Source organism: Stylophora pistillata, chromosome 3 (assembly GCF_964205215.1).
Source record: "Stylophora pistillata chromosome 3, jaStyPist1.2, whole genome shotgun sequence".
NCBI classification, from domain to species: Eukaryota; Metazoa; Cnidaria; class Anthozoa; order Scleractinia; family Pocilloporidae; genus Stylophora; species Stylophora pistillata.
This window is the reverse complement of record NC_142521.1, coordinates 43,766,854-43,780,964: the sequence shown is the minus strand read 5'-3', so window position 1 is coordinate 43,780,964 and position 14,111 is coordinate 43,766,854. Positions and strand designations below refer to the sequence as shown.

Below are 14,111 nucleotides of genomic sequence, written 5' to 3'. Positions count from 1 at the left end.
TGGAGAATGAAACTGTGAGTAGCAATTAAATGTCTTAGACCAAATAACCCAACTCGTTGCTGATAATATCATCTACTGCTTTAGTCCAACTATTGAGCCCTTTGCTAGTCGATAAGGAACATTCCAGCGTAATAATTGGTTATATATATAGACGATACCACAAAGGTTGGATCGTTTGGGGTGACCATATTGGTTCTCCTCCATCCTAGCATTAGCACTGCACTGATGAGGCCCAGAAGGCCGAAACAGTACTGTCTGCAGTTAGTTATATATATATATATATATATATAATAAGTTAAAAGGCCTCGAGCCAACAGTGACGCCACGCCAGAAGGATCCAAAAGGATTCACAGTCCAAACCTCGATAAATGGTAGGAGAAGTAGTGTGGCACACGAGGACGGACAACTTCGAGCGAAGGAAGACATATACTCAATAAAAAGTCTAAAACGTTTAAATTTAAACTTTTTTGACTTTTTATTGAGTGTATGTCTTTTTTCGCTCGAAGTTGTCCCTCCTCGTGTGCCACACTACTTCTCCTATATATACAAGAGGCATGAAACTCAGAGTTGCAGTAAAAGTTCAAGTAACCTAAATCTTGAAGTATAATTATCCATAGCTCTAGCCCTGCTATTGAGCACTTTTTAGTAGATGATGATCTCATTACGCTATTTTGGTTACATATATATAAATATATATATATATACATATATATGTATCTTTAATAGATCCTTAGTTGGGTTTCATATGGGGCTATAGGCTTCCCCTACCCGGTCACCTTGAAAATTAAGTTTCCCGGGAGACCACGTCTCCGATCACATAAATCACGTCTTCGATTGCCGTGTTGCCAGCATGGTTGTCCTGATAGTGTAGTGGTCATCACACCTGACTAGTAACAGGGGGACGTGGGTTCAAATCCCGCTCAGGGCAAATTTTCTTTTCCAACATATATTCTATTTAAAATGCCACTACGACGAAAATTTTTGTCTCTGGTTTTGACATTTTTTTAGCGCGAATCAAGTTAATATGGTTAGAATTGTACTATGCGATAGTTTTTAGGTCGATGGAAGCGAAATACGCCTTGATATAGCTGGCCGAAAATCACGAAAAACCCGTCCGCCATTACTCAGCTCGCAACCGAGAGCCAGCGACTGAACTGAAAAGCGGTTTTACACATGAGTTGGCCTATGACGTCATACGCGCACTTTCGCATCATGCTTCGTGTGTTGTGAGAGCTTCCACAGTGGAAATTCTAGGCGTTTTATAAGATGTATTCTTCCTCGAATTCTTCTTCCAAATGGCATACAAATTTAGCCACGTTTTTTAGGTCGAGCTGCGCATATGACGTCACTTCCGAAGGGCTCCAACTAGTGCCAACTCTTTTTGCCACATCCGGCCATTTTTGAATTGAGTAATGGCGGGCGACCAAAAACGAAAAACAAGCTTGAAATAATCATACTTCCCGTGAGAATTTTGCGATTAAACTTGGCAGGGTTAGTGTTTCTTACTTCTAGTTTCCAGTAGTGAAAAGAAAAGGCAATGCGAAATTTTGATCATAGCGGCACTTTAAGTATGATTATTTGGGGTGTACAGGGTCAGAATTTCCCTCGTATACAGAATATAAATATATATATATATATATATATATATATATATATATTTAAATACATATAAATGTATATTGTGGAGTTCAGTAGGAGTTTAATAAGTAGGTGTTATTGGTCACCAGTCCTCTCCTTTCCCCCACCCCTCCCCTCCTCCTTTTTTTTACCTCCCACTGATCTAAACATTGACGACGGTCTACTGGAATGGGAACCCGTGGCTGGGTTGTAGGTGATTCTAAGCCATGGGAGGGGGGGGGGCAGTATTCTATTTGGGGGCAGCCAGTTTCCAGTGGAAGCCCGTGGATACTCCGAGAACTTACATTACAAAGCGAGGTAGCAGCTAAACGTGTTTCATATGGTTTCTGCTTGCAACCTACAGTTTCCTCATTTTTTGACCTTCAATATTATAGTATCCTTTTAAGTATTTTTATCAATTGGTTACTTGGTTCCCCAAGTCACTAATTGTCACTTCAGGCAGAAGGTGTTCTAATTTTTTTCATTTTTATGTAGATGAGCTAAAATTTATTGCAATCAGAACGGGAAGTGTACCCCTATTCCCCGCTTACTCTCTTAGAGATTTTCATTCTTCACGGCAGACACTTGTGATAAGAGACAGGAATTTAACTCTTTTATTCTGCTAACATTTCTTAGGAGAACTACGGTATAAAAGATTCTGCCTCATCCGAGAAGGTGAAAAAGTTATATCATGAGCTCAACTTGAAGCAGGTCTACAAGGACTTCGAAGAGGAAAGTTACAAGAACATTGTAGAACTTATATCGCAGAAGTCTGCCAACCTGCCTGAAGGATTGTTTCTAGAGTTTGTGAAGAAAATCTACAAGCGGGATAAATGAGCAGTTTTGACCCAAACTAGAGTTAGCATTATTGCATCTCCTAGAGATGAGGGCTTTGAATAGGCCATTTCCGAATTACCCTTGGCCTCATTTTCAAAACGAGGCCTGGTGCTCAACCACTCTTGTGAAAATGAGTTTAATTTGCATGTGAATTAAAACTTATAATCACATGAAAGGATGAGCACCAGGACTCGTTTTGAAAATGAGGCCAAGGATAATTCGGAAATGGGCTATTAGTTTACAAAAACGAAAATAAAAACAAGGTTAAAATAGTCAAGCTCTCATGGAAGTCTTAACTTGATAGAAATCAAAGACACAAAGAAGGGTTTTGATTATTTAAGTTGATGCAAGTATAACTGTTCACCGCGCATTTGCTTAAGTATTCCAGGAAGATCGTTGTTTTCTCTTGAACGACCACCACTGTTATTTTGACTCACAGAAATATCGGCAGAAGAAGAAGAAACGGGTGTGCTGGTAACAATTTCTTCGCTTCTTTTTTCAATTGGCTGTAGGAAAATTTAGCGAGATAAACGCGCGGCTGAAGTGTAATAAGACTGCCATAAAATGCAACTGCGCACGTCATATATATGCGAACGAAGAGATTTATATAATCTGAACTCTACACGAAATTTGATTGGTTCTTACTCGTGGCCTGTTAGAGGATAGATGATAAATGACGTCAACGTTAATAAAACTTTTACGTCTTCACTATAGAAAGCAAATGGATTCTATGTTGCCGTGAATCTGTTCAGTAACTGATCAAGAACACGTCAAAATTTAGTAAGAACATCAGTGAAACACCCAGTTGCGCATCGTGTGCCACTTTCTTGTTCTGATATACTAGGTTATAGATTTACGGCAGCGTGGTTTCATTTGTTAACTACACAATGATGGCTCAATAGTAATTTGGATGTTTCCTCCAAAGCAAACCTTAAAAATGAACTAGACAAAAAGCAGTTGGTTGATAGCGTCAGCCATTTTTTAAGTCAAACTACATGTACCAGCTATACAGTTCCTTGACACGCGAAAACAAGAAATATAACGTGTAAATCTCAGTTTATAAGCTGAATGTAAGCGTTAAAATGCGCCACTTTGATAAGACGAAGTTTTATGACTCGATACGTCAGACTACGTTACAGCGTTTATTTTACTGTGGACACGTGGTGGAACACGGCGGCCAAATAAGGCATGCATGAGGGGATCAATTTTTAACGCCAAAATTTCTAAAAACACACGAAACAACCGCTGTTTTATAAAATATGCGAAAAAAGATTGAGACATTCACAGTAATCTGTAAAAGAAAATAAAAGTAGGGAAAGGAAAACTAGAGACTCGAGCTCAAAGCTTAGTCAAGTGCGAATATCCTGTTGATTTACGTACTTAGAAGAGCCAATGAGCAGAACATAAAACGTTTGTTTTATCCTCAGTTCTGGTTCACCCTGGTGTTCTTCTCCTATTTCAATCATTTTGTACATTGCCTCTGTTTCATCTTTACAATGCCTTTTGATCCTTTACCTAACCTTTTTTTTAATCATAATTTTTTACTCTCTTTCCTTTGCCCTGCTACAGCTATTTATTGTTTTGTGTTCTACTTATTGGCTCTTCTAAGTATCTGATATCACTCAATTACATTCAACTCTGTATAAGATCCCCGCTGCGAAGTTTAAAAGTCTCACAGCGGTGACTCACTGATAAAAAAAATTATCACATTGAAAAGTTTGTTAAAAACCTTAATTCCGGATATTCTTGGCCGTAAAATTACAAGATGGGAAAAAGATTGAAATAATTTCAGCATTGCGTGACAAATAATGAGTATGTTTCATCTACACTCGTATCAGATTGCTTCCCATCTTTAACACGCGTCTCCGGCAGTGAACATTTGACCTACCAGTATAAATGATTGAATTGTCCCCTTTCGAGTCCACAATGAAGCTAATTCTTTTACCTTACAACTTCTTAATACTTTAATGTGTTCGAATATGCCAAGACAAACAGACGCCTTCCGCTAGCTTACAGAATGTGGTATTGTAAACAATTTCACCATAAGGAAATGGATGAGAATTTGAAACGAAAGCAGGAATGAAAACCAATTTGTCGTCGTTACCTATGCAAGGCTAGCTTATTGTATCAATTTCCTAATCGAACACGGTTCTAGCAGCTGAAATGTGGGTGGAATTCTGCAGTTAACCACAGGGGGCCTAATTAGATTATGTCGTGACGTATCAAAATACCGATGATGTGATTTTCACAAAGTTCAACCTGGTTTTTCCATGCTGAAATGCAACTAATTTTTATATCCTCGAGAACGATACTATTTCCATTTATCATGAGCTTAATCTGAACCGATTCTGAGTTATACCGCATGGGGCAAATGATAACTGAAAATTTGCCAAGAAATGCGACTTCTGGGTTTTAAGATATTGGTAAATTTCAAAAGCGTTCCGTGAGGTCAATATGAAATGAAATGGTCCTGTTTCAGACTAAAACCATACCTCTATTCCGCCTATAAAAATTTATAAAATTTATAGGAGTTTGCCTTCTTTTGCACTTTTCATGAGCAAAGTTCATTTGCCTCTACTCGGGGCATTGATTTCCGCCATTTTACGGCTACCAACGCTCGTTTCAGTTTTCGTGAATTTTCTAGGATAAAGAGGGAATTCTGGGCAAAAAAAACCTTACCACGCTTCTATCTTTACTATAAGGTGTCTCTAGGCAAAATATGAAGGTTTTCAATTTTCCAAACATGTGCCACATTTTTCGATTTTCACTCGGTCAATTCACAAAGTCGCTTTTAAGGTGTTTATGTACAGTTTCCTTGGAGACCATCCTCTTAACAATAAAGAAAATATCCCTACTTCGAATCCAGTGTGGAACGGCTTAAACTGAGTTTATTACCGTAACTTGTAAACCTTGAGTTTGTAACGTAACTTTTTCCTAGCTGCCTTCATTTTTAGATCTTAGCCGTCCTCTGCAAAACTAGAACGTGAAATCAGCTTGGTCTTAAAACAGAAACCCAGATCAAACGCTGCTCACAGACGTCATGCGGAGGTTGAGCTGTGGCACCGTAAGAGACGATAAACACATACAGCCATTCGCGAAATTCTAGCTAATTTTCAATCAAAGTACTCTTTCTGAGTTGCCGTTTGTACAAAACACATTTATTAGGCCCTTATTTTTGCACGTGAAACCCATGTTTTCCTCCCGCGCAATTATAAAAAGCTCTGTTTTTTATTTTTATTATTATTCTTTTATTTTTACGTGAAACCATTAGCTATACTGATAAGACTTTCATCAAGATCTAATCTCAAGATTGTGCCGTCCTTGTCTTCCGATGCAGTTTGAAACTAAGTCAATATGTAGCAGAGTTATATATGAATTTTTAATTAAGTTCGAAATGTTTTCCGCAGTGTAAACCCTTAAAAACTATCAGTCAAAGAGCAATTGGTTGGTAGCGCTGTAGCCATTTTGTATTTTCAACGTTTCTGAGTTACATTTGTCATTAGGTAGTATATTATTCAAACAGTTACATGTTATTCACTTCCTTAACAAGTTAAAACGATATGTATAACAGTTTGAGAATTGAGTGGACAAATGAATGTAAACATTTTAGCGCGCTACTTTGCGGAGACGAAAGTTTTCCCAGACAACACAGGCGTCAAACATCGGTACAGCGCTTTATCTAGGCACGCATTCAAAGCATGAACACTTGTCGTCCTGTTAGCCTCTCAATGTTCAAATTCTCTTTGGTATCTTAAAAAATCTTGAAATGCCCTCTAATTAATTCTCAAGAATCATGAATAAATGAGAACACAGAAGAAAATTTTCATTTTGTTAAGATTCCTTACTGTAAAAACGGGTAGCTGTCTTAGCTTTAGGGAAAAAACCTGTCACCTAAAACTTTACCTGTAACTTTGACATATTTTATCAAACAACTAAGTAGATAGGTGGATAAATATAATGAAATGTTTTCCAAAGACCTAGCCAAAGTAAGCAACGTTCAAACGCAATATCATGTAATATTTTGTTGTCTATACTTAATACTGTGCCAGGTGATCCAGCTTGCATATGGTAAATACTCCAATTTAAGCAATTTTACAGCACGTGAGTTATGAGTCTAGAGCGTTTGATCACTGAACAACACAGTTCACGGCTCTTCAACTGTGACATTGCCATGAGTAAGATTTTTAAATGCAGACCATTTAAGAACAGAACCATGAGGTATGCTACAACTTGTGTACTGGGCGGCAATGTCGCTTTCGGACAGAATTTTATCCCAAATGTTGACACCTGCCAATCGGCCGTGAAGAGTTTGCTTAGGATTATAACCTCCAGCAACAGAGTCTTGCTCTTGTCCGAGCACCATTGCGCCGCCAGATTTAACGATAGCGTTCTTGCTGTTGGTATTCGTTTTCTGTTCTATAACTTTGCCATCTCTATAGAGTTTTGCTACTCCTTGACTGTTTTCCCAGGTGAGACACAAGTGTTTCCAGGTATCATTGTAGAGATTTCTCGCCTCAAACCTTGAAAAAAATGAAATAAAGGAAAACAGATAAGCATAACAGTTTAAAATATATTTAATTATTCAGGATCCGCCTTCCTTTTGGATTGTTACTAAGTCAATCAATAAAGAGTCATTCAGTCTGTCAGGCAGTTAGTAAGTCTATAGAAATTTGTAAAAGGCCTGTCACTCAGTCAGTCTGTCACCTAGTCAATCTGTCTCTCAGTCAGTCAGTCAGTCAGTCAGTCAGTCTGTCAGCCAGTCTGTTCTGTCTGCTCGTCAGTCCGTCATATCCTTTAGTCAGTCTGTCACACAGTCAGTCAAGTTGTCAGCCAGTCAGTCTGGTTGTCAGCCAATACGTCTGTCAGCCAGTTAGTCGGTCAGCTAGTCGTTTTTCAGTCAGACAGTTTGTCAATCAGCAAGATAGTCTGTCGCCCATTCAATCAGTCTGTCTAGCAGCCAGTCAGCCAGTTAATCTGTCTACTTGTATGTTTAAATTCCTTTCTTCTCCTTCATGCGTTCGTGTCTAACAAGAAGATCATAGTATGTCCTGTATTATGAGTTATCGTGGCTCCAATAAGAAATACCTCAACCCAGTTTTCAAAAATCCATGAAGCATTACCAGAATATATGACCATCAACTGTCACAGCCAGGGTTGGATTAATTTCGACCAAAATGCTATTTTTTTCTTGTTGAATGGCATAGCTCATGACAAACTGATCCCCTTGGTCTGCAACAAGTTTGATAAAAAAACACACTGACAGCTGGCTGAGATCTGAGGCTATGGCTGGATTCTTCATGGCATAATTTTCTGTAGAACGCGGCTCCGGAAACACCATGAGGTACTCTACAACAGAGTAAATAAAGTTCAGAAACCTCAAGACAATTGTTTGAGAAATTGCGCCTTTTTTAAATATTTCTGCTTCTTTAGAAGTATCCAGTTTTTGTTTAAATCTTCCTTCGTTTTTTACAAGTGCCGCACGCCTATCGGGGACGATAGTCCAACAGTGTTCAGTCTTAAGCAACATAGAATAAGACACGCATAGGATAAGGATCTCGCCTTTGGTTAAGTTCTGACCGACCTGCGGTTTAATCTAGGGCATAGTTTGCCCCTGTTTTCTTTGCAAGATAACTGGTTCACGCTTCGCCCTAATCAACTATTTAAGGCCATAATCTAAATATAAAGTAAAGAATACGAAGAATCGTTGCATCGATGTCCTTGTTAGTGAGTAGGGTGAGGAAGGAAATACGCAAAGTCATCAATCACTTGTAAATAAAATCTCAGAAGATGGACGCATGTTTTAAGGTAACTAGTACCAGTTTTCATCTCTTTTATGGTTTGTAACTTTGAAAAAATACAAGAAAAAGAGTGACCAAGGCCATTTGAACACTTTTACGGGGTTGAATTATATAATCACTGGTCATCCAAAAATAGGTGTCATTTCGTCAACAGCAGTTTCCATGGCAACGTTTCCAAAGGACTATCCAGACACATTTTTCAGCTTATGGCTCAAATAGCACGGTGAGAACGCCAACTGCTGCATTACAATATGAAGACACCTTTATGCTTTCTTTGTTTTGACTGTCTTCTGCCACTTTTTGCGACTACATCGCCGTCATTACCCAAAGATTACGAACATTGTAAGATCATTCCAAGCAATTCTCTTCATGCGCGGGATAAGAAACGAGCAATCCCGAGCGGGTAAGGTGGGCCCATCTTGCCCGCTCGGGTAGAAATCAGATCACAGGATTTGCTTCATGTTGCCCACGGGCGCTGCCAGCGATATGATAACTCGTGTTACAACACCTCACTAAATGTATTAGCGATGTCTTATAAGTTAGCTATAGCAGCTTATCTAATCGTGACATCGGTATGCAAGTCGACGTATGCAGTTAAAATATTGTACCTTTCTGTTCCTTTCCTAAATCTGGTTCTCTTATCGCATAAGTGTATTTTTCCTCATATAAGTTCTGTTCGCGCTAGGCTCTTCCCGACAAGGTCTTTGCTCTCTACTTCCCAGATTACACCCATGAATCTCTTCTGCGTTTTCCTTTGTTTGAGAAATTTTCTCCAATTTTCGCCTAATCAAACAATAACCTGTGATTTCTAATAATGAATATCAATAATTTCCATGATCCGAGTAATAAAAAAATGCAAACTTCACAACGAAACCGATTAGTTTTGTCTGTTCATAGCAATCAAGTTTCGTTGCGTTCTTGAGAAAGTTCGATCACTACCTGCTTGCTTGCAAGTGTTTCCGCTGATGAGGATTAAAAATTTAGGCTCTAAGTCTCTATTCTTATGTTTTTCCGTCTTTTTGAAAGCGTCGTGACACAGCAAGGTTAAGAAGTGAAAGAACTTTGAAGCACTACGCTACCCTGGGACTCACTCATGATGTCTTGCGAGTTTGACTTCACGGTTTCATTTAAGCTTTCTTTCAAATCAAATAAAGGAAATCTTCGCCTCTCACCAAAACATCGTTTTGAAATGCTGTTAGATGTTACATGTACTGATTTATTCGCTATGATAAACAAAAAAGGTATTGCAAATAACCGTTTTATCCCTAACCTCGTTTCCATGTTGACCAATAATTTTTCAAATAAACAAGTACCTAAAAAATTGAGAAATCTACACTTTCAAGATAGCTTTCAAATGAATTTGTAAAGTCTTTCACATAACCTTTCATCAGATAGCACTCACCTAAGTGGTACGGAGAACCTCTCTGGCCCATGGACTAGTTGCGAGTTTAGCAATTTCCACGCGCTTTGTCACGCATTTAAAAATCCGGATTTAATAAGATCGACTGCCGCTGACTATCGAGTGTGTTCGCGCGAGTATCTACGATCTGATGTTTACAGACGTTTACTGCTCACAAAACCATCTAATAGCCGTCAAAGACAGCCTCCCGGGCTCATCTTTAAGCATTTATTCACAAACTCTGGTTAAATCATATTATTTTCCTTTGAGGTTTGGAGTCTGTTCCTTCTTCAGGCAGATTTTGCTTTTACTATCACTCTTTGGCTTTCTCGAGATCTCGTATAGATTAGATTTTTGGTTTAGATGCGAAGCAACCTTTATGTCGCCGAGAATCGTCTTGTTTATCTTTGATTCTGTCTCCTCCATACGCAGTGGCTGTTGAATACATCAAATACACGCTGGTAGACAAACTTCTTACAAAATAAGACAAAAGTAGCGTAAACCGTAAAAAGCCTCGTGCCGCCATATTTGTTATGAATTTTCGACCTGCCTCCCACGCGAGGAAACTGGTACTAGCCACCTTAACCTATCCACCTAGCCTCGTTAGAGTTTCCGTGCGTGTGTATGTGTGTGTTTGTGAGTGAATACCCACCTTTATTACTTAACCGCGACTCTTACTTTGCTCTCTAATAGTTCCCTGAGCAAAACATGAGCACATCGCATAGCTTATCGACAACCTAAGCGTGTATATATGTGTGTTTGCAAGCTCCTGTGCGTGCATATGCTGCGTGCGTGAACGTATGCAAGTCCGTGCATGCGCACGTTTGTGTCTGTGCTTGCCTTTGTTACTACTCTTAATTTAATCGCCATAAAGGGTTTTGCTTTAAACTGCCTACGCCTTAATTTTTTCGAGCGCCCGCCCACCAGCTTCATTGGTAAGAAGGCGGTTCAACGGAGTTTTCAAACAAGCTAAAACAAATGGAAATACGGCAAACTGTTACCAAACACTATTCATGCTGCATGTTAAATTCTATTTTAGTAGTTCTTGTTCTCTCAGGTGCAGTCCGTCAACAAAGCGGTTAACCGTCAGCGCAAGTGCGACCGTTGTATTGCTTGAGTAGCGTGTTTTCAATTTCAAAACCAATTTGTCAGGCAGAAGATCTAGAAATCCAAAGAATTGTAACTTTTTTGATTAAACTAAGAAAAAGATTGGTGAATTAACAGGAAACCCATGATTAACCAAGTTTTTGTTCGAGAATTATCGTGTTTTCCTCTTCTCTTCTTTTGTTTCTTTTTACAGATTTCTTTAATAGCTTCAGCTTTTCCACATATTCTGTGTGCCAGTGATTGTTTGTTAGGCTTTCCTTCAGGCTTTTGCGTGGGAAATTGGCACGCAATTTGACATTGACGAGTCGACGTTGACAATTTGACATTGATAATTTGACCTTGACTTATGATCGCTGTGCTGGCTCTGTCGGCAGAGGCAAATTCAGTTTCATCTGAGTGGTAGGTCTATGGTTTTCTATATCACGATTATATTCAAAGCGTTCAAAAAAACAACTTACACTTCCCTCTTCGCAGTCGAACGAATTTCACACATGTGTTCACTAAATGATTACAGTTTGAAGTAGTGGACGTTGTATGGCAATCACTATTGATATGGGGAAATTTTGTTGAAGAGGTTTATGGGTCGATCTCGTAAAATCTTTAATGGATTTTTTCTTAGCTTCTGGATTTTTGTTTTTGGGCCATATCCTCGCACGTGAGCGAATATCAGCAAATTACAGCCAGCCGTTTCAAAATTACTCTTAATATTTCAGTTTTTAGGTGGAATTAGGTGTTGAACGGGGTCTAAATCAAGTTTTATTGAATATATCACAACAATGTTTCATTTGACGAATTTTAAACGTGTTCTGAGCCATTGTGCTAATATTTCAAACCAGGAGATAACTTCTATTTCGCCATGGTAGGTAAATTACAAACTTCTTATTCTACCTATTCATTCTAAGCGCGCTCGTGGGAAATAAGAAGCGAATCCTGTGCTCCATAATTTGGAGCTGACCTGGGTGAAATTTTGGAACAATAACTCACCTATATTACACCGCTGTTTTCCTTCTGGTCCAGATGAACACCTGCAGTCATTGTTAACTGATATGAAATGGATAGAGAAAAGAAATAATAATAGAAAAAATTACACTTTTAAAAACAAGTCCGTGTGCAGTGAAATAACGACGAGTAGGGATGGCTCAGCAGGAATCAGATAGGCCACAAACGTACGCTGGTATAACATTATTTTTGAAAATATTGCTCTAGAAACTAAAAGTTTTAAATTACCTCTTTCGCAGTGTCTTCCTGTATATGCTTCCGTACAGCGACACTTGTAACTGTTTGTCCGATACAGAGGTAAACAGGTCCCTTTGTTCTGACAGGGCGTCATCGAGCATGGAGACTAAGATCGAGAAAATCAAGTACTCACTTCCTTGAAAAAAACCAGTAGTAGTAGTAGTACTTTATTTAGACACATTTCACCAGTGAGCCTGGGGTTCATTTAAATGTCAACGTGTATGGTAAAATTATACTGTAAAATTTGAATATGTCATCTATTCGATAAAAATACAAAAACTAGACTAGAAGATTTAAAAACTAGACTTTACAAATTTAATATGTTAACTACTCGATACAAAGATTACAGCAACAAGAGAGGACGCACTTGTATGTCAGGTAAAAAAACCTGAAAAACATTGATCAGTACATTTTTAAACTTCTAAGAGAGGACGCTCTTATAATTCAGGTAGGTTGTTCCATAAACATGAAGTTATGTAACGATAAGATTTCTTTAAATACTTTGATTTAAAAGTAGGCTGATTTAGCTTACAATAACCTCTTAAGTCATAATTGCTAGAACGCAATGAGAACAATTCCTTGATTTATTTTTGGCCCCGTATTAAATGAAGATTTATAAAGAAGGATTAGGGCTTGCATGTATCCGCGATGTTCCAGGGACTTGATGTTTACTATCTTAAGTAGATCGCCAAATGGAGTTGACTTGAGCAGATTCATCAGTGTTCTGATAGCAAGCTGATTGGTAAATTCTAGCTTGTTAGAAAGTCCAGGTGAAAGTCCCACTAAACCAGGTTACAAACTTTGATGACGGGTTGATAAAATGACTTAAAAATGGCTTGCGACGAACACAAAAGTAAACTGAGAAAAAGCCACAGAGAGACGTATTTTAACGTTCAGTTAACAGTTCAATATAGCTTGTTCAAACGACTTCGACTGCCGGTTTCGGTCATCATCTACATAAAACTTTAAAAAATGTGATGATAAAGATAAAACGATAGAAAAAGAGTTTTACCGTAATACTGTAGTGATACCAAGAATGGTTGGTAATGAACTTGTCTGAATGGGTGTAACGATCCGATGGAAGCAGTTCACATAGCAGATTTTCGATGTTATCAGCCAAATCTGCCAGGTTGAAGGACAAACATGGATCCTCATAGAGACATTTAAATGCGCACTCTGAGGAGTGTTGGACCAGTTCTTTCCCAACATATGTAATTTTCAAATAGGAGCCTTCGTGAGCAAGAAAATTGGCGAAAGCAACCTCATTATTTGGTGATTGTCCTGTGTTTGATAAAGAAATGAAGGTAACCGATCAAAATAGTTTTGCTTATACTTATTTATGAGATAGATAGCAATAAAAAAGGGAGTGTTACTGCGACGGAAGAGAGATTATACCTTTTGAGGTCTCCAAAGAGCTCGCTGATACAATCAGAGCAAGGAAACAGGAAGATAACAAGAAAATTTCCATCTTATTCTTGTAGCTCACAGAGAAATCATTTTCGTGCTGATACACGGTTTGCAAACATCTGCTTCAGTTAATATTACAATTTCTCTTCATCCATAATTAATTTGTTTTTCCTTTTAGGTGAAATAGTACCTAATGACAAATGTAAGTCTGAAACGTTAAAATACTTACAAAATGGCTTCAACGCAAGCAAACAATTACTTTTTGACCAGTAATTTTTTTAGGGTTTAAAAGGCCGGAAACATTTCGAGCTTATCTTGAAATCATATATAACTCCACTACACGTTAAATAAAGGCTTATAGTTTCTAAAGAAACTGTTTGGCCCTGCGTCGATGGGGGTAACGAAATAATTTGAATATATCAACAAAGTTGAAACGGTAAATTGGCCACCGTTACGGTTACAAAAGTTGACGTTTCAGGCGTTAGCCCTTTGTCCGAGCGAATAGAGGAATTATGGGTTGTGTGTGCTTTAAAAGGCACAAAATGGAGCTACGTGATTGGTGGGAACATGGCAACGAGAAAAACACGAATAAATTAGTGGAATGAAAAGCGTTCGTTGATACCTGTGGGATTTAGACTGCCGGTCTGAAAGATGAGCCTCTGTTGCAGAGTTTTGCGGCTTTCCATGCTACCTAAGTGTAAGGAAAGACC

The 14,111-nt window shown here is 38.4% G+C and overlaps 2 protein-coding genes across 2 annotated transcripts in view; one reads left to right on the top strand and one right to left on the bottom strand.

The window, feature by feature from the left end:
• The window catches only part of LOC148736262 (farnesyl pyrophosphate synthase-like), a 15,001-nt gene extending 12,516 nt beyond the window's left edge, over positions 1-2,485 (top strand). The window contains exon 3 of the mRNA XM_088753053.1: positions 2,254-2,485. Coding sequence (XP_088609179.1) covers positions 2,254-2,454 — 201 coding nt within the window. The 3' untranslated portion in view covers positions 2,455-2,485. The remainder of the gene's footprint in view (positions 1-2,253) is intronic.
• Positions 2,486-5,354: 2,869 nt separating this feature from the next.
• On the bottom strand, positions 5,355-13,559 carry LOC148736261 (C-reactive protein-like). The gene is made up of 6 exons (XM_088754412.1): positions 13,390-13,559; positions 13,007-13,275; positions 11,986-12,100; positions 11,743-11,799; positions 7,575-7,800; positions 5,355-6,974 (listed from the first exon to the last, which is right to left on the bottom strand). Exons 1-6 carry the CDS (start codon positions 13,460-13,462, stop codon positions 6,599-6,601), a joined length of 1,116 nt encoding a protein of 371 aa, XP_088610538.1. The 5' UTR covers positions 13,463-13,559; the 3' UTR covers positions 5,355-6,598.
• Between the last annotated feature and the right edge of the window lie 552 nt (positions 13,560-14,111).